We start from the raw sequence: 21,488 nt of genomic DNA on the forward strand, positions 1-21,488 counted from the left end.
GGGCACACCTGGGCACACCCAGGCACACCCAGGCACACCTGGGCACATCCCTGCACACTCCTGCAGACACCTGCAGAGTTCCCAGGACTTCCATTCCAGCTGAGCGTGCTCTGGAGAAGGGGATGGCACAGGAACGGGGGGATGGCAGAGGAACGGGGGATGGCACAGAGCTCTCCCCGTAGGCCGGGAAGCGTAGGCACTGGATCCTATTTCACTGTCACCTCTGCTTGCAGGAAGAGGCTGTGGGAAGGGCAGTGACTCACTTGCTGATGAATAAGTGATTCTAGCACGTCTCCAGGAGTGGGACAGACTCATTTCCTCACCCCCGGTGTCTGCCGTGCCCACTGCCACGGAGCCCAGACACACGGAAACCACGCTGCTGGAGCTGGAGCTGGGGCTGGCAGCCTTTCCACTCCTTCTGGGTGAGAAGAGGATGGGAATCAGGGGTGGAGCAGAGGCTCAGAGAAACTCTTTTGCAAGGCTCTGCAAAGACACCCGTAGGATGATGTTTAGACTATTGCCTTGGGATAGAAGGGAGCTGCAAATATCTTTGTGACACTGAGAGTGATTAACTGATGCTATGTCACCAACATATTTTATGAAAAATTCTTTCCCTAGGATTTTTCCTCCTGAGAAGCTGAGAGGCCTCAGGAAGAAAACGTAAACAATGATTATCTGCTGCTCTAGTATGCAATAGGTGGATCTGAGATTGGTCTCATCTGGTTGTTTCTAATTAATGGCCAGTCACCGTCCGCCTGTCTCGGACTGTTTCGGTCAGTCTGAGCCTTTGTTATTCATTCCTTTTCTGCTCTTAGCCAGCCTCCTGATTAAATCCTTTCTTCTATTCTTTTAGTATAGTTTTAATATAATATATATCATAAAATAATAAGCCTTCTGAAACATGGAATCAAGATTCTCGTCTCTCCCCTCATCCTGAGACTCTTGTGATCACCGTCAGAAGGATCAAGTGAGGGGAACCCCAGTGTCCAGGAGGACATGGAGGTTCTCTCTCAGCCTGGCCAGCCTTTCCCCAGAGTGCTCACCCTTTGGGGGCTGGCAGGGCAGCACTGGGTGCTGCTGTGGGTCCCTTTTGCCAGAAGGTCCTTGCTCAGGGCTGGCTCTGAGCCACGGCCGCTGCATGTGATCTCCTGCAGGCAGCTGCCCTGGGAGGATGCTGCCCCCCCAATCTTGGAACTTTAATGCAAGCTCATGCACACTCTCGCACACACTCGTGCACACTACTCACACTCACGCACACTCACACTCATGCACACCCTCACACAATCTCGCACACTCTTGCATGTGATATATGCAATATCTATAGTGCCCTCATGTGATAAATGCAGTAACTATAGCGCCCCATGGGATATATGCAGTACATAGTGCCCCATGTAATAAATGCAGTATCTATAGTGCCCCATGTGATAAATGCAGTATCTATAGCGCCCCATGCGATAAATGCAATATATCACCCCATATAATAATTGCAATATATCGCCCCATGTAATAAGTGCAATATAATGCCCCCGTGTAATATTTGGAATATGTCCCTCCCATGTGATAAATGCAGAGTATAGTGCTACTCACACTCGTGCACACTCTCTCACACTCGCGCACGCTCTTGCACACTCACGCACACCCAGACACGTTGAGCAGTCTGTGGCTCGCTCTTACTGCAAGAGCAAAGGCCTGCTAAAGAGGGCTTGTTTTACAAAGCATTTTCACAAGTAGCTGAGCTGTTAATGTCACTGTTACCTGAGCAGATTTAATTGTGTTCCTTCTTGCTCTCAGCTTAGTGCGACATGCTGAGAATGAAAATCACATACCTTTTTGCCAGAAAAAAAATGCCGTGTTCTGGAGCAGCTTTTGAGTGTTTCCTCCAGGGAAACATTCACATATTGTTCTGAGCAGTTTCTGCTGCCAAGGTTTGCTGTGGCATTTATTAAAAAATGCTTTCAATACCATTCACCTTTTATCACCACCATGGGTTTAGCTGAAATGATGTGTCCCTCTCTCCAATATCATGTTATTATTGTGTGTAGTGCACAGATGTGCTCTTGGATGCAAATACAACCTTTGGAATTAAATCCATGCTTTTTGAGTGAGGGCATGCATAGCCTTAAATCCCATTTTCTCCAAAGGGTGCACACACTTACCTTCCAACCACTTTGCTGAGGAAGACTGAAAAGAGAAGCATTTCCCAGCTTTTTGTTAGTTCTAATCAATGTCCTCCTACTCATCCTCTTTGTCCTTCTTTCTCGTGGTGTACATGTGCATCTTTTTATTTTAAGGGATAAAAGAAGGAAGTGATTGAAGGATGGATCATGGGTGCTGCCCTGAAAACCTTCACCACTTCAAGCCCTTCTATTCAGAGCTCTTCCACAGTCCCCTCAGTCTCACAGGTCCCTGATACGATGCACTTGCTCAACCCTATAAGTCTGGGTCACTTCAAAGTGCTCACACTCAGATTTGATTTGCTTTTCTTCATTTTGAAGAAAAAAAAAGGTCAATATTCAGCTTATGGGCCAGCCCCGTGCACTGTGCTGGAGGTTTGTTTTGGAGAAGCTTCACCAAGCCCAAAAAGCAGCATGTGGACAGAAATGGTGACAAACCCAAGGCTGCACTGACATCACCTGCTATGGCCACGGTGCCCAGCACTGCTGCCATGACACTTCTCTTGCTGTGATCAAAGAGAAGTTCTTTTAGTCAAACTAAATAGCTTTTTTGAATACATTAGCTTTAAACCTCTGTAAAAATACTGGCAGCTGCTGTCTGGACTGCCCTCATCATAGTGAGAAAAATCACAAGCCACAGTGATACTGATTAATAGAAACTTATCTCTTTACCTCCTGACTGGGATTTCCAGCAAATTTGTGCATCATTAACTCTTTAAAGCCAGACAACTGCATTTTTCAGTTTAAAAAAATCAGTATCTCCAGATGGACAATTAGGGCAGACTGTTCCCCCCAAGGGATTAACTTACTAGCCCAGAGTGAGGGAGTTTGAGAAAGATATTTAATGTCAAAAAGATGTCCCAGCATTTTTCCAGGTTAATATTGAACTGGTCTGGTAGAGCTGGTTATCACAGATCCAACCCATCAGTCCAGTTTCTCCTCTTCTGTCCATCAGCCCTTGCACTTTGCTGACAGTCCATGGCACCAGCAGCTGCACCAATCATAGAGGTGAGAAGGCATCTGCTGAAGCCTGAGTTCAAATCCAGATTAATTAATTTATCCTCTCTCCTTTTGGCACTTCCAGGTGGTTTTCTTGAGTGCACACCAACCCATGGCAATGGGGCTATTTCATACCCACCCTCCCCTCCACAGCCCACTGTGGTCACAGTCACAGAGAGACAGAGGAAAAATCTGAGGGCAACTTAGAAAGTTTTTTTTGAGTGTCCTTACATTTGGGCATTCCTCAGAAAACAGGCTGTGGCTTCCCCTGCAGAGCAAACTGAGCCTCAAGGCAGCAGGACACTGAGCTCACCAGGCTCATCTGGGCATGGGCTGCAAACCTCTCCCTGCTGCAGCAGTCAGCAACACCAGCAGCACCCTGGAGAGTTTATCTGACCTGCTCAGAGAAACCACCTTTCCAGGCAACCTGTGCCTGCACCTCTCTGCTCTCATTGTTTGTTAGAAAGGTTTTCCTACCATTACCCTGAATCATTTCAGCTGTAATTTAAGCCCCTTATCTCCCTGTGAACACGCAGAACAAATTACTTCCCTCTTTGCCGCTGCTTCTTATGTATTTGAAAACTGCTCTCTCACCTTCTTCTCTTTAGGCTAATGGCAGTGCTTCTGGTGTTTACCTTGGCCGTGCTTCTGACATCCAGGAGAATTGGTGATGCAGCAGCTACTCTGCTGAGTAGGATCCATTAAATCTTGGTAGAGAACCAGGCAGTGAGGATTACTTGATAGAGGTGAAATCTTCTACTGCTGACCAGAAAATTGCAGCAGCCCATTTTCTAGAGCAGTCCTGCTGGCTGTCCAGCAAATAAAACAGGCTTCGGAAAACAAGCAGTTTCTGAGTGGATTTTCAAGGATATTTTTCAGCCTGGGACATAGAGGTGTGTTGGACACAAGACATCAGACCCAGATGAGCTTCAGACATGGCTACAAAAGAAACTCTTAAGCAGGAGAAATCACTGTCCACTGGTGCTGATCCCCAGACGGCCTCTCCTGAGTGAAAGTGCTGCTGCTAAACACACAAAAGCGATAAGATTTGCTGGAGAAATTGCAACTCACTTAATTCTCCACATTATGCTGTGTGCAGCTTCCCAGGAATGCAACAGCAGTGAGTCAGTGAAGGGCTCTGTGCTGCCATTTGGCAGGAGGTACCAGCCAGGGGAGGCAGCCGAGCCTCTGCACCCTCCGTGCAGCTTTAAATAACTGCACCACCAAAGGGCATGGCTGGGAGAGCTCTCAGCTCTCAGCCCCAGCACCACCCCCTGGGCTGAGCACCCCTTCTGCCCAGGGTACCCTTGGGGAAGAACTCTGCTTTCACAGGATGATTTTGTCCATGGGAAGTGCTCAGTACTGGGGTGGATCCTGCCCTGCTGCTCCCAGCCCAGCCCAGCCCAGGGGCAGCAGGGTGCTGTGGGCACTCTGCCATCGTGCCAGCTCCCCTCCAGGGTATCTCCTTGGGACAGCTGAGTAACACCTGACCTGTGCTCATGTTCCTTTTGTCTCTGGTTTCATAGCAGTGGACCAAAACCAGAGTTTTTTCCTCAAATCCAAACAGCAGTAGGTGCTTAAACAGTAAAAAATGAACCCCCAGCTGCTACTTCTGCTTCTTGCATGAAAACTGCTGCATACATATTTACTGTGCTGATTAAACAGAGCTGCTGCTCTACAGTGGAACAGGGAATTAAAGCACTGTATTTTTAATTTTGTTACCAAATTACAATTCATAAATATTTGGGAAAATAAGGGCATTTACATATACCATTAGTGAGAGTGCAGTTGCTGTATGGCTGCCACTTTCTGTCAAAACCCAGGGTACCATGGTATAAATAATCCTCAGTTCACAGCAGTATCCTAAAAGGACAGCACGCTGAATCTACTTCTTCTGTCAAGATATATTTTTATTAAGGGTCAGTATAAACTTCAAAAAAAAATAAACTTTAATCATTTGTGCCACTAACTACCCAAAATAGCAAGACTCTCTGAAGGCAGCTGAATTTTGAAATAGTCAGCTTCCAGACACAATGTAAATACCTGCCATTTGTAAGGCCATCAGGTAATTTAAATTCATGAGAGTAGCTATAAACATGTATTGAAGTTCTCAGTGGAGAAATGCAGCCCATGAAGGACTAAATCCTGAAAAATATTGTATGTAATATTTTGGCTTTTTCTTTCATGTCAACAGGTCGTTGTAACTGTAGATGTATGAAAAACATTTAACATCTAAAAGTTCTCTACACTTATTCTTTCAGCTAAAAAAGTAAACTTTTCAGTAATTACTGCAGTAGTGTTTATTTCAAACTTGAAACTGATTTTCCCAATCAGCATTATCAAGCCACCCATAAATGCACACTTTCTAACATGATGATAAATGGAGAACCCACATAGTTATTTAAGAGTGAGCTGTATTAAGACAAGCAAAATGCTTAAGAATTTTCTGGACAATGGAGGTAGGAGTGAAAGATTCCAGATTATGCCTTTGTCACCATAGATTTGCTTCTACTTTTATCTGAAAAAAGACATTTTCAGTTATATTTCCACTCCTTAAACTTTGTTGTGATAGCATTACCCACTGTGTAGTAACAATCTAAATAATGTATGTTTAAATCCAGCATTTTAACTGTCTTCAGATGTGGTGAAAACACTACATGGTTGAGCCAGGAACACCTATCAGTGCAAGCATAATTCGGAGTATGATTTATCATGCAAAAATATGAATCTGTAGCTCCTACAGAAAATCAGCAGGATTTTTTTACTTTACAAGACATTCTGGACTATGAGAACACCACACACAATCACAGTTCCTTCACTTTGACAGGGACAGTCCTCTACAATGTGCAAAATGAGTCCCACACTCTGTTGCAGTCAGTAGGTCTGTTAGGCTGGTTAGCTGTCCCATTCTCCATTATTCTGATCGTTGTCCTCCTCTTCTTCAGAATCAGCAGACACTTTCTTAATTCTCTGCATGGCTGCCTTAATACTTCTCTCCAGCTCATTAGGGGATCCTCTGCTGCCATCTCTGTCAGAATCTCGATTCACTTTCCTTAGTTTAACCCCCTGCCTGATGGCAGAGAGGATGCTGTCCTTCACGGAGGCGTACGGGTTGGGCTGCTCCGCTCTGCGAAGGTGAACTTCACTGCGCTTCAGGGAAGCCAAAACTTCATCCATGGAACCTGCAACACACCCAGCTACTGTTACCAGAAAAATAAGACAAGCACACTTAAGAGGTATGAAGCCCTACCCAAGTGCTCAGGGCTCTTCCTTTAATCCATGCTAGTGCTAGGATGGTCTGTGCTGGCACAAGAGTGGTCTGTTGTGGCACAGACTCTTTCAAGCTCTGCAACAGCAGGCTCTGGAACTGCTTTTATAAAGCAGTTACAGCTTTTATATCTTGGACTGAGAATCCAACGTCTCTTCATCATTATATAAGGCTGTGTTCTAAGGAAGAAATTATACACAAAGGACAATGCTCTTTTTCATTACAACCTTATGGGCTTTCAAAAAAATTTCACTGAACCAAAAAAATCTCTTGCATTCTGTGTTATAAACAATCCACCATCCCTCCTAGCTCGCCCAGAAGCCTGCTGAGACCGCCAATTGCATTTTTGCTCAGCCAAGAGAAAAATGAAAGGATTTGAGTAAAAGGGCTATAAAGTGCACCAGTGAAGTCACTGGAAGCCAGATCAGGCCCTATTGCAGGCAGCTCTTTTCTGCATGGACTTAGAACACAATTCCTATTTTACATTGTGATTTAGATCTCAGGTGTATGTTTCTGAACTGCAGACCATGAAGGAAACCATACTGAGAGTTTCCACTAGACCTCCTGATACACACTAATTTGTGTTTCACTCCTGCTGGACTCTCTGCTGCTTGCTCCAGACTGTCAGACAGGGAGGCTGTTTCCCTGGACAGCAATAGGTCCAGACCATCTGTGCCTCACAGCTAGAAATATTTTTGCCATGCGCAGTGCACACAAGGTTATGTGATTAACATCAACCACTCAAAATGCAACAGTCTGCTAAATCCTCTGGTACCTTCACAGACTGAAAAGGATCAAACAAAGATCCACCAGATCGCCTTACAAAGCCTACAAGTAAGAGAGTCTTAAGTCTGCTACATAAATGGGCTGCCTGGTTAAAAGATTAGTCAGAGAGCCAAATTATAAAAGAAGTCTCTCCTGGCTTTTAACATACAAAGACACGAGTAGCCCATAACTACACCATGTTTATGAAGCTATTTCAGTAAGTTCCTGTGGTAATTTAGCAATTACTGTTACAGCTACTGACATGATGGCTTTCTTCAAGAAATAGGTGTAAACCCTAATCAGATCTCTTCAATAAACAAAAAAAATACCTTTTCTTATCCAAAAATAATGAAAAGACATCAATGTTAGGCTGTGAATGGCAGTAAATATTAGCTACCAGAAAGGCAGCTCCAACAGTAATCAGACTACTCTGGTGTACAACTTCTGTTGCTAATCAAGGCTTCTTAAGAGTATCTGTGGTAGAGTTATCCCATGGATATCCCATACTGAGGTCTGCACTGGATGCACAGTGGTTTGCCATGGTAACTCAACTGCGTCTCAGCCCTTCAGCTGCTTGTACTTCCCCACAGCTTGGAAGAACTGAAAACGCTGAACTTCCCCTGGTATTTCTGCCTGTGGTTTGCCTCTGAACTGATAGGATACAAAGGCTACTTGGATGTATTGTGAAGAGTTGAAAAGGAAAAGGAATGTACCACGTTTAAAGACATTCTTCATTCTAGCATAAGCTCCACTGTGAAAAACAACAGAAAAATTGCTGCCTTTCAGCTTAGATCAATCTCTCTGACATAGTCAAAATATCCGCTTGCAAAAAAGAGACAAAAATAAACCTGTCAGCAGGATGCAACCAGTGCAACCCTGGGAGGCTGCTGAGCTCTATTCTCATTCAAACTACTCCTTCAATTGCCAAGTTCAGCCTTCAATTACACCTGCATGATCTTGCTAACAAAGCAAAGGTGTAACAGAGCAGAATTTCTTCCCTAGGAATGTATGCCAAAACTATTCACCTGCCTTTCAAATGAATTCCCTCCCTTAGGAAACCTTTATTTAGAAACCAAGCAAATTATAAGTGGACAAAAGCTGTGCATACCTTAGAAACACAAGCAGCCCAATTACCAGCTCTGTAGTACATACATCATAAACACTAAAATGTAGCCTTAGTACAGCTACAAGTTTATCCCCATTGGTCTTCTGACTGGACCGTCAGGACTCTGTGAAGTATCTCAAACAGGACACACAAATCATTGTTACTCATTTAACATCCTGAGCTATGGTCAGTGTTATTTTATGTAGTTTCTTAGACTAAGCTTTCCAGATCAAACTACACACTATTCCTGTCCAGAAGCAGAGGAGGGAGGGAGACCACAAAAATACAGGAAATGCATTAAAAAGCACCAGTTGATGTGAGCCTACTTACCTATGCAATTATTTATAGACCTCCTGGATGAGTCATCCTGATTGTGCAGTGCAGGGCTTTCTGAGGGGCTATCAGGGCTGAGGGGAAGTGGTTTATCCTCTGTTGCTGATGGTGTTTTTAACTGGAGAGGTAGGGGGGGAGGTGGGGGTGGAGGTGGCAAGGGAGGAGGTGGTGGAGGAGGAGATGGAGGAGGAGGTGGTAAGCATGGAGAGACCATCAATTCCTCGCTGTTCTTTTGTTCCTCTGTGTCACCATCAGTAACAAAAATCTGGACAGGGATGTCTGCTGGGGTATTCTGACATGAAGCTTCTGGCTCTTTGTCTTCTACAAGCAGAATGCTCTGTGGCTGCTCAAGAGCTGCCTTTACTCTTGATGAGGGTGGAGGGGACAGAACTGCTGGGGCTGCCCCTGTGCTCGATGCAGGTGGAGGGGACAGAACTGCTGGGGCTGCCCCTGTGCTCGATGCAGGTGGAGGGGACAGCACCACAGCCTGCTGAGGGGTGCCTCGTGGCAACTTGGGACTGCGAGGCTGGGGACGAGATGTCTTCAGAACAACATGAGCTGGACACTTCTGAAAAAAAATCGTAAGGCAGGAGGTCACTGGACTGGTCTCCATTGGACTCATCAAAACATCAATCCCAATGAGATAAAAAGCCACAGAGCACACAGAACTGTCCCATTCACCCATTCAAGCAGAAAAGTCAACCCTGAATAAATTTAAATTAATAATAAAGCATTTGTTTCAAAGCCATGTTCTCACCTGTGTTCTTTGCAACAGAGTCCACATCTGGAAACTGTATCTTTAGGAGATTTAATCCCCTGTACTCATATAATCCTATTTTAGGCTATCCCAACAGTTGTCTCTGATTGGAACCACACTCACATGTGAGCTATGGCTGCTTTCTGACATGTTCTGACACCACTTAGGACTACTGCAGTTCACAGTACTTGCCTCCCTGAACACTTTCAGCCTCTCCAGCGTTTTCTGACGTTCCTGGCTTATCCAAGCTTTCTTCTTTTTCTCCTCTTCTTTTTGTTTGTCTCTCTTCTGCATTAAAACACAAGTAAGCGAGCCTCAGTGTGTGCAAACCAGCAGCTGCCAGACTCCCCAGGGCTGCTGTTTGGTACTCACAATCTGAATGCTGTGATGCTGCTGGAAGCGCTTTCTGCTCTCTTCTGCCTGTTGCAGTCTCTGCCGGTGGCTCGCCTCACACTGATCCTGGGGGAAGAGCAGAATTCATGCAACCCTCAGTCAGTTCACACTTCCTCTGCACCAGCTCTGCCAGTAACTCCTGTGCACCAGCCACTAAAGAGCAACCATGGTTGGGTATTTGGAAGTGCCAAGAAAGATGGCTAAGCTCAACTAGCATCAGATGTGAGACCCTGATGGTGAAGTCTGTGGGACTCCTTCATGGCTAAAGCAAATGTTCTCCTAATCAGCCATATTTTTATTCATGCTGCAGCAAAAATGTATCCAGATGTGACCCATCCCCTCTGTCTTACAGTTTAGTTAAAGAAAAAAAAGAAAGAAAAAAAAGAGAGAAGGGAGACGAAAAGAAAAAATGAGCTTATGCAAAGACATGAGGAAGTAGGCAAGAAGGAAGCTAGCAAAGCACTACAAAAATACAAAGCTACTTTCCCCCCTCTCCTTCATTTGCCATAGCTCCCAAGCACAAAAGGCAGGGAAGCAAAGGTATGGAAAGCACAACGAATGCCTAGCAAGGGTACTTTCTGTTAGTAACAGCATCACAGAGAAGCTGCAGGTTCAGTATTTTCTCTGGGAGTTGCTTTTTGTCTCTGTACAGAGGGGACAGAGGGGGATTATCCACATGGCTGGACAAGCATTTGCAAACCATGTGGCATTTGGCTTCAGCGTTATACAACCAATAGACAGTAATTAAGTAAATGAAAACAGAAGCAAAAGAAGTGTCTGCCAAGGAAGCAGTTGGAAGTAAGAGACAATGATGGCTCAGAAAACATTTCCAATGTAATTCCCAGTTTGCCCAGGCTACTGAGAGATAAAAGGTCAGACAGATTTGAAGCTAAACTCTGCTCTCTGCCCCAGCAGAACTGCAGGTGTAAGGTAAACTCCTCTTACTGAGAAGGTTCATGAGAGTCAACTTTTGTCTTCCTAGTGTTCTGCTCTGATTGGGAAACAAAGGAAAAACTGCCCTTTGCACAGAACTGAGAGCTGGAGAGAAAACTGCAGCTGTTAAAGTTTCCCCTTCCTCCTGTTCAAAGGTAAAGTATCAGTGTGCGGGTTGTCCTATCACTGCAGCTTCCTCCACAGAAGGTCAGTGTCCTCCTCTACTGCAGTTGCTTTGGAAAAGGCTGCTAGGGCAAAGCTCCAGCTGGCCCCACAGGGTTCTGGTCTAGCTGATGGGAGAACACCTGGGTCACCCAGGTAAGGTTGTGCTCTCTTTCCAAGCCAGACACACTTGCACCACACCACGGAGTGTAAAGCTGTTAGAATCACATTGCCCCTCTTTCTGCTTCCAGGCCTTGGCACTGAGTCATGAATCATCTTGCACGCTCCACCCAAACTTCCCTAATTGTTTCCTGTCCATCCCTCGTGAGTCAAGACATCAGCTGAAGAGAATGCACATCTCCAGGACTGCATTTACTTTTTTGTTCCTGAGGTAGGCTCTCCTCGCACAGACAGTCCCACGCTTTGTCTCCAACTGCTTAGTCTTCTGCCTCAGCACCGTCATTGCTGACAAGTTAGCGTAATGTTGTCCCATGCTCTGTTCAATGACCTTGAGCTCCTCAGGATTTTCACATGTATCATAGTAAACAACTTCATCCTGTTTCTCTAAAAAGGCATTTGGCATTTTTTAAGAAACCAAAAATTGCCACAGTTATTTAAACATTTAAAGAGCTAATGACATTTTAAAAGCCGTTGAAGGCAGTGAGTTAGTCATGAGTAAGTGTAAAGCTCCAGAGCCGAGCTGGGTCCTTCACAGTCATACGCAAACATGTCACGTTACTCACAGGGCTGCTTTGCAGGATCAAATTTATGCTGTTAGCATTTGTTATTTAGCTTCCTCTTTCAAATGTCTCCCTGTGTTTCAACTCCTACCTTCAGCAACTGGAGTTTTCCTGGAAAATGGAAGACTCTTCTGATCAACACTGGGTGTCTTATTTTACTATTTACCACCCTTCAGTTATGGAACAAGCAGCAGCAATGTTTACCTCGCAGTGTATGTGGTAACAGAAAATTCATAAGCACAAATAAGAACACAACTGGTGCCTAACTTGGGGTAACTGTGTCACAAAGAGACAATTAACCTGGAAGACAGTAGTATTCAGGTACCATTCTAGCTATAACCACCTCTTTTTGTCACTATAGGATGCATTCTGTAATTTCTACATGCTAGATTAGAATAGATGATGATGAATCACAGGACCTATTTCAGCAGGTGATACCCAGTTTCTGTGCATAGATCTTGCAGCTATTAGAGCAGTTAAGCACTGTCAATATAAATTACTCCATGCTAAACCAGGGCATGCACATATCACAGCTGCTTAGCAAGATGAGCAACCGCTGTGGCTTTTTTTTTTACACTTGTGTTATCAAATTAGTGTCTAATTAATTAAAGTGTCTAATTAAAGACAAAATATCAGATGGTACTACAGCATTAATGTTTTCCAGCAATGCTTTCTACTAGCAAGACCCAAGCAATGATATCCTTTTTTTAAATCGAAAACAGAGCAGGCTATGTCACTTCTGTGTTCTGAATATGTGCTTAAATAATATTTTATTCTCACCTTTAATCTGTCTCTTTATAGTGTCCAGCTGTACAATAAGCAGCATCTCTTCATGCTTCAATACTTCAAGCTGTACATTATATAATTCCAGCTGTGTTTCATAATACTGTATTTCCAGCTCCTCCACTATACTTAAATTCTCTTCTTGTTCACCAAGATTCTCCATCTGTAACAGAAAAATAAAAAGCATTAGTAGCAAAATGCACACATGAAACATGTCTGGATGCACAAATGCCTATAAGGAGCTGGTCTAACTGGCAGCTGCTTAGGTATGGAAAACAACAGAGCATCAGAAATGGCTAGGAGCAGAAATTCAGAGGACCAGAGAGCCTTATTAACCTAAAGTATAAATTTACCTTAAGTTTACCAGGAAAGACTTGATCATAATCTGTACAAATGATACTGCTCCTGAAAACAATTATACATGGTACAGTACACTACTCTTGGAAAATAAATATCAGGTACTCCTAGCAGCAGTTAGATGGCATCAAAGATTAGAATTAAATTAGTATCTTAATTTTTCAGTGTCCTCTGAAAATAATATCTGGTCTTTATCTTCATAAAAGGAAACAACTTCAAAGATTATTATCACAAATGCTCAAATGATGTTTGAACTCTGAAAGCATGTAAGTTAAACTTTGCTGACATAGACAAAGACTTGAAAAGCCTACTCTCATGACCATTTTGGTAGGTCTTGATCAGCCCTTCAAAGAACAGTGACAGAAAAGGAGGCTTTGTAAGGTCTTACGAGTTTCTGAATGCCAGCTCTCTTCTGTTTCAGGCACAACTCTCTCGCCCTCAGATGCTGAAGGGTTTCTTTTGCTAACATATATTTCAGGTTTTCTAGTCGTGGCAAAGCTGATGCCCAGGTGGTTTTACCAAATCTCTCCTCATCTTGCTCCATCTGTTTGTGCATTGCTGTAGATTAAAACAGGGCAGTAAAGCATGAGAAATACAGTGTACTAACAGCCCTTGTGTGTTTCTGAAGCATTAAAAATGCTAATCGTATTAGACTATTTCTGAAGCTTTAGAAATTACAAGATTACAAGGTTGAATTTGTGACCTTATAGATGTAAGTAAAATACCTCATTGCACCATGGAAATACACCCTAACAGCTGCACAGCAAAATATTCTGTTCACATGCTGAAATCCTTGAGGCTTGCACATCAAGCATTAAAAGCACCCATGCTTTTTGTGCAGAGGTTTGCAGCTGTAAGTCTCAGGCAAGTCAAATCCAAGTTGTAAACCAAACTGGTTAAAAGATAGAAATCTTAAGTGAATAAAGTATTTCTTTCTTAAGTTGGACACTCACCCAAACCTCAGGTTCTGCACAGACAAGAAGAGCTCTCAGTCACTGAAGTCAGGTATTTACACAACCTTTTGTGTAAGTCATTCTGATTACCTGCCAGAGCCTTTACAGTTTCCTTGAAGTAGTTCACTGTGATATCCTGAATGGAGCACACAGCACTCTCAGCTCGCTTAGTCCATTCATCAGCATCCTTCTGCAAAGCTGCTACTCTTCTAGGCCCCAAATTATCATACTGCAAAGATTTCTACAAGGACACAAAATTCTCAGTTACCACCTGGTTTCCACAGAGGTGCAGCCACACTATGCTACACTTGGAGACATTTCAAGAATGGTGGCAAAATGACCTTCCCCTCACCTGTCACAAAGTGAATCACTGCTCATTCCTATTTCTCATTCTCTAGGCTAATATAGAACCTTTGTTCCCCAATCACATTTGGATTAATTTACTTCTTAAAACATTTTTTAAACTATCATCTTTAAAATTACATCCAACACAAGTGTTTTTTATTGTTACTAAAAGTAACTCTTCTATGTGCAATGTTCTCTTCTATTTTTCCCCACGTGTTGACAGCACATTGCACCAGCAGGTTCTCCAGTTTGGCAGCTCTTTCAATAGGAACAGGGACACAGAAAGGAACAGAAGAGAATGTTTTCAAGTCCACAAAGGAGACACGGGAACAAGCCTAGTATTCAAGTATATTTTTAGAAAAATTATATTTCAAATGAGCCTAAATATCCTTTACACGTTTTTTTTAAATACAATCTTTGTTTCATTATACCAATTTCCACTTTAAATTTCAGAACAGTACACTGAACATTTTATTCTCACAGGTTTAGACCTTCAGTATACAAGCACCTTAATCTAAATTTAAAACTGTTCTGCTCTCTTTGAGAAAATTAACAGCTCACTTTAATTTTAAGACACTATTTAGGGAAAATCAACATAGTAAATAGCTGTTGTTTCCAGGGGCATCATAACTTTCAAAATGTGCTTCCAGTTTAAGATGCTCATAAAACAAAGTGAACGCAGTGACAACTGCTATGTTTTCATCTGAAGTTCTAGCAGGTTGTAGCAGTAATAGAAAACTCCTTTGAGTGGGAAGGTCTCCTCCACAACTAAGTTAATCTGGTGCATCAGCCTTCCTGGGGATGACACTCTGTAAAATCTAATCCCATGGGAAGGTGGCACAAAAAAGGCTACTTATATTGCAGTAAATTCAGCCTCCCAGAGTGTAAACCCCAGGGAGGTGGAGCCTGGGGATAGTCTCTTTTTTAGTGGGAAGTCAGCTGCAGTTCTAGTCAGGCCATTATCATGGACTCATCCTCTGAGAGTGGCTCTGCCCTAACTCTGAATTTGTCAGTCATGTTTGGTGGTTTGGCAGAGGGGAAAAAAAGCAGGTACAGCCAGAAGTAGGGAATGTTACATGATTTGAGCCTGAACTGCTCCAAGAGCAATTGATGCCCCACTATGTAGCTTGGCCTTTTACTCTGTAAAAGCAGACTTACCAGGATTTCCAGTTTGTACAGTGTCGCCAGCTCTCGCATATCTCTGAAGGGCTGTAGCAAATACTGGTAGAATTGTGTTGCCATGGTGACCAAATCCTGATAAGCTTCATCTTCTTCTTCATAAACCTTCATCAAAGCCACCATTGTGTCAGCACTTTTATGCTGCTGCAGAACCTAGTGGGATAAAAGGTAAATCAGACAGGGCTGCTTTGCATTCGTGTGTGCTGGATGCTGCCAGACTCTGGTGGGAAGGACCTGTCCTTCCACAGCCAAGACTTCCCACTGCCCAGGAGGTCTGTGCCAGGCATTCTGCAGCCACCCCAGGTGAAAATACCTCCAACTCCACACTGTTAAAGGCACTAATTGCTGCACATTCCACCAGGAGTCTGCAAGGAGCATCCTGCCTAGGGCATCTACCAGAAACATTTTAATAACTGTGAGCAGATGACTTGGTTGCTGCTTTTTATAAACACAAATGTGAATCTTGGGAAGTTTGTACTGGAAGGAAAAGCAAGGTATTCTTAAACTGGCTGTTGCATTGCTTCCACAATTACTAAATGCCTGCTAATGAGTTTCTCGATCCAGAATTTCTGACTTCGGGCACAGAAAAAAACAGATTGGCATTTACTTCTGATCCACCCTGCATAATTTATAATAGCTAATTCTAATTCTCAGTTCTAGTGGTATTACACTTTGTAAGTCACAATTCTTCCATGGAATTACTGCCTTTCAGTACAGTAGGCCCTATTTCCTTCTATGACAAAATAAAAAGTTGGGGATTTCCCCTCAATTGCATTTGTTTACTGGTATAAATCACAGCTTCAATGGTTTTTCTTTGACACTAGCTGGCAGAGACCATGGCATGCTCTACATGCCAGGATAGAGTGAGCTGGCTGAGAGAACACAGCTAAGTTCCACTGAGAAACAGACCTTCCTGGAAGGACAGTATGTGCTCTGCAGCTCCATAAAGAGGGAAGGGGATGGGAGGGGTGTCTGTGCCACCAGTAATGAGAAAAAGCACTAAAAAAGATTAGCTTGGGTTCTGTTGCAACTGAAAAGCACTGAAATTAAACCATCAGTTTTGTTCTTGCCAGCTGAGTCTGGGTAAAACAGCAGTTCCCATGTATGGAGGAATTCCCCAGAGAAAAATCCGTGGAAGTCAGCTCAAGGGCATTTCCCACCCACCCTGTCTGCAGGCCTGGCACAGGCAAGAGAGGGGAACAAGAGAATCTGAACTCCAACATTTCTGATAATCCCGTAAGTGTGACAGCCTCTTGGGCCTCCCCAGGAGCTTGTGGCAGCTCTGACACAGTCCTAGGGCCCTGAATAGCTGCAGCAATTTCAATCTGCTTTTGCCACTGTGGAAGCCAAATACAAATGCAACAGCTGGCATTTTGATTCCTACTCTAAAAGCAACAAGTGAGGGTCATGCTGCTCCTGGAGGATGCTTAGGTGAGTAGAGGAGAAGTATAAGTGAAGGACATTAATGTAAGAAGCAAAAAAGGGTGCTCTGGTACTTCAGGTTGGTTTAATGTCTATTTCTTGAATTTCCCATAACTTGATCTAGCCTACAGCATAAGGAATTTACGTCCCTGTTAGGCCTGCAAGTACAATAAAATTCTACAGCATGCTTAGCCATGTCTAACATATTGCTGGAAATCACAGAGTAACTATCAGAGGCACCAAACTGCACCTCATCACCAAGCCCCAAACTGCCAGAGCTGAACAGGCTCCTGCCACTTCCAAAAGAACGTGGTGGCTGGAATGTATTTCTAACTGGGCTATGAACTGTTAGTGACAGACACTGACTTTTGTGTACAACAAGGTACACGTTCATGTAAACTAAAGCTGTGTTTTTAAAACAGTGTCTTTCTGAAAAAGTAGTGTTGTTTCCTCTGTTAAATACTGCAATAGGAAAGAGAAGGCTGAAGTCAACTGCCATAACTTTCCTCCAAGTATGATCACTTTCATAAAACACCTTTCAGGTTACTTTGCCAGAAAATAAAACAGTAATCAGGCACTGCAGAAACAGCAGCACCACACTGCTGAGCCTGAAGTATCTGTAACTCGTCAACATTCCTATGTCCTAACTGCAACTCTGTTACTACACACCACCCTTTGAATTCTTGTTTATAAGAAGGGGAAAAGACCCAGGAACACATCTATAGGAAACCTAAGGCACCAAAGGAAAAAGTACTAACATCATCATCACTTAAATCAGTAGGGTAGAATTTGACACTTAAAAAAACAGCAAAAACCCAGACACAATTTCTTTGATTACAAACCACTTACTTGTATAGGACCAGGACTAAGTTTGGTCTTAACCCCAGTTACAAGCATTACTGAGAACATGTAGTCTGAGACCTTCTCAGGGAGGTTAGAAAATTAGCACATGATTGTATTCTCCTCTTCGGTTACTCTTCCACCCATTGCCCAACACTGCTGGATGTTTTTAGCAATGTGTTTTTGGAAGAAGTGCCTGCAGCTTAAGTAAGAGCCCCAATGTCTTACAGTGACTCCCCACGTGGACGTGGCTTATTCCCCACTTAATAAAGATGCACTTCCAAGAACGATGACACTTAGTACTTTGGAAAATGACTTTGTGACTTTCAGACAATAAAAAGCGATTGGGTAATCACAAATCTGGACATTGGACAACAGCAGGAGCAAGCTGGTATCAGTGACTCGGTCACCCTTGCTCACGTGAGTCTGGCGAGTCCGCCCTGATCGATGGAGTCCCGCAGCAGCAGGGACTGCCAGGCTTATCATGCAGCTTCCAGGCGAGCACGGGGCGCCAAGCCGGAGCTCAGACAGGTGCACCCATTGGCTGAGCTGCAGCACCGAACACTGAAGACAGGACACTTAACTGACTGAAGACAGTCCTACACCGAGGGGCCTCTTCCCTACCCGCAGGGCTGGCCCGGCAGCCCCCGGCCCCGCACCCCTCGGGGCCAGCCCCGCGCCCCGGCTTCCTCCGCCCCGCGCCCGGCCCCGGGGCCCGTACCCGCCGCAGGGCCTCCTTGGCCCGGGCCAGGTGGCCGCGCAGGGCCTTCCCACGGAGCTCGTGGAGGCTCTCGAAGTACTCGTCGTCGCAGCAGCGGTCGGCGGCGAAGAGCGCGTCCAGCACCACGCGGGCGCCGCAGAGCTCCAGGGCCCAGCCCAGGTACAGCTCCAGCGCCCGGCACAGCTCCTGCAGCTCGGCCTCGTCCGGCGCGGCGCCGCCGGGGAACAGCACGGCCCAGAGCCCGCCGGAGGACGCGCCGGGCAGCGCGGGCGGCAGCTCGGGGAAGGCGGGCTCTAGGCGCGGGCACACGGCCGACAGCTGCCGGTGGACGCCGCGCAGAGCCGGCGCCGAGAAGAGCCCGGCCCAGCTCTGCGGGGCCTGCTCCGCCGCCTCCGCCCGCCCGTGGCAGGTCACCGCGAACGCGCCCTCCGCGCCGTTCCAACCCACGAGGAAGCGGAGCCGCGGCGGCGGCTGAGGCTCAGCGAAGGCGGTGTCGCGCACGGCCACCCACCCCTCTAGGCTGTCGGGCTGCGGCTCCATCGCGACAGCGGCGACAGCGGCCCCGCAGGCCCCGGAGCGAAACAGAAACCGAGCGCCAGGAGGGGCGGGGCCGGCGCGCGTCACCGGCAACGCCCGCGCCCATTGGCGGAAGCGGCAGGGGGCGGGACCATGGCATCGGGGCGGGGTCAGAGGGGGCGGGGCCGCTACAGAGGCGGGGCTAGGGCGGCCCTCACGGCAGGAGTGGAAAAGAAACAGTGCCGAAGTAAAAGAGCGAGACGGGCGGCCCCGGGAAAGGCCGTTTGGCATGGCATGGCATGGCATGGCATGGCATGGCATGGCATGGCATGGCATGGCATGGCATGGCATGGCATGGCATGGCATGGCATGAGTGGTGTTGGGAGATGACCCCGAAGATCACGTTCCCACCCCTCTGCCATGGGCACGGACTCCTTCCAGCAGGCCAGTTTGCTCACAGCTTCATCCAGCCTAGCCTTGAGCACCTGCAGGGAGTGAGCCTCCACACCGTCCCTGGGCAACCAGGCCAGGGCCTCACCACCCTCACAGTAAAGAATTTCTTCCCAATATGTAATCTAAAACTACTCTCAATTTGAACCCATTCCCCTTGTCCTGTCAGTACATGCTCTTGCAAATAATCTTGCTGCATCTCCCCTGTGTGTTTCCTTCAGGTGCTGGCAGGAGAGAGCTTTGTGAAATAAGCCGCTGTTCCTGTGAGGAGTGGCGGGCAGGGAGCAGGGCACACACAGCCCCGCGTCTGAGCCGCTGCCTGAGGGGCAGCTTTCCTCCCAGCCATCGTTCCTTGCAAAAGTCCACAAGTTGTTGCATTCTACAACACCAAGCAAACCCCACACTGCCTTGAGCCTGAGCCCTGGGGCCCTGTGCCCACAAACAGCCCAGGGTGCTCGTCCTGACACCCAGCTCAGCCCGAGGTCACCGTGCTTTGTATAAATGCCACCCAAGTGCTGCCTCAAGGGCACTGAGGGGAGCGAGAGCAGCGGGGTGATGGAACAAGAGCAGTGTCACTGCTCTCTTATTCAGGCCCTGTGTCCGAGGCAGAATGTAATTCACTGTCCATCAAATGTTATATTCCAGACTTTGGAAGCAAAGTACCGCTAATTTTTTTAGAAATTAAGACCTCTAAGATAGTGTAGCTTAACACAAAGCAAAAATAAGCTCTCGGTTGAAAAATTAATCAAATCTGTCAGACAGCATAAATGTTAACATTTCAGCAAGGGCTGCGTCACTTGTGTGAAAACACTTCTGCTCTAATCTCACAGATGATAGAAGCACTGCTAGCAGTAATGAGATCGTGCCTACATGGGCAATTAACTTGTGATTCCTCACCAAACAGCAAACAATTGCACTGCTAGAAAAGTGAGGAAATGACACCAAGATAATTGGAAAAGGAGGAAAAAGCAGAGCTGTGTCAAGATCTAATAGACATTGTCCCTTGTGGCGTCCCCCAAGCTCAAGCCATATATAATTCAACATTCTCAAATGTGCTTAAAAATCTACTGCCAGCAGGGCTGGCTTAGTAGCACATTCACAAGCAGCAGCCTGAGTGTGCTGGGCAGCTGTGGTTTTGAGCAGATTCACAAAGCTCCAGTGCTACAGCAGTCACAATAATCAGTGGTAATACACACACTGTATTCTATCAGGTGGACCCCTACTGAGCACAGACTACAGGGATATATGTTCCTTTGAAAACCTCCCTAGTGGGGCCCTTGTTCACTTTCTTCACCATAATTTGCTTTCCAGACGTCTGGCATACACACACAGGGTGTATGGATATATATAATAAGCATAACTAATGGTATGGGGTTTTTTCCTAAACTCTAAATTTTCTTCTTTTTTTTTTTTTCTAATATGTGATCATGGTTCCAACTCAGCCCCATAGAAAAGCTCCTGCTAATTCGAGGGGGAGGACTTAACCAGTAAGTGTTTGCAGAGAACAGAACAGGTACTTCCATTAAGTTGTGCAACTCTGTAAACACATGTCCAGCCATGTGAGTTGTTTACATGTTTTGAGTATCCCACACAGGACACTCTGCCTAATGCCCCAGCCTTGGAAATCACGCTCAGAGGCAGTGAATGCACTCTGCAGTGTTTATTAATACCACCTCCAAAAGTGAGAGGGTACTCTGGCTTTCCTGAGGGCTCTCTGTAGCCGTTCTAAGTACTTCAGAGCCTGTTCTCAGTGTGTGACATTCATCCTGGTGACACTCAAGCAGCACACTGCTGAAGGACAGCCAGGGCACATCTATATTTGTGCCATTGCTCATTGCTGGCATGCCCCTATCTGAGCAGAGAGGCAGGGTAAAGTTACTGCAATAAGTCTCCCAGCTGCAGTTATAGGAAAGTGGCAAGGAATTGCTTTCGTGTGAATTAATTTTTACTAGGGGGAATAGAAGTTAACTTTGATGCCATCTGAGCTATCAGAAGAATTTATGACGTCTTAAGATAGAAGGCAAGTTTTTAGGTAGTAACATTCTTTGTTATGTATGTGTGATATCTGATGGTCACAGATCTAAACGTGCTTCATGTAATTTTATCTGTGCCTGCAAAGCAAGCAAACACTAAGCAATCATCTGAAAATCTTATTTAGGCAGCAGGATTGCAGACAAGCTTAATTATGCTAAATTTAATTTATTTCATTTCATTTTAGTAGGAAAAATAAATGTTAATTCACTTTTCTAATTAGTAGTAGCGTCTAAATCAAGTCTTATTGTTTTAATTATGG

General features: G+C 45.3%; 1 protein-coding gene across 1 annotated transcript; it reads right to left on the reverse strand.

Annotated features, from left to right (window-relative positions):
* Positions 1-5,062: 5,062 nt before the first annotated feature.
* Positions 5,063-18,878, reverse strand: WHAMM (WASP homolog associated with actin, golgi membranes and microtubules). The gene is given in 12 exon segments (XM_050978709.1): positions 5,063-6,355; positions 8,642-9,212; positions 9,594-9,689; positions 9,774-9,860; positions 11,266-11,453; positions 12,410-12,575; positions 13,158-13,327; positions 13,813-13,963; positions 15,226-15,399; positions 18,230-18,787; positions 18,790-18,845; positions 18,848-18,878. Coding segments are annotated over 12 exon segments (2,529 nt in total). The 5' UTR covers positions 18,873-18,878; the 3' UTR covers positions 5,063-6,068.
* Between the last annotated feature and the right edge of the window lie 2,610 nt (positions 18,879-21,488).

This window comes from Serinus canaria, chromosome 10 (assembly GCF_022539315.1).
Source record: "Serinus canaria isolate serCan28SL12 chromosome 10, serCan2020, whole genome shotgun sequence".
NCBI lineage: Eukaryota > Metazoa > Chordata > Aves > Passeriformes > Fringillidae > Serinus > Serinus canaria.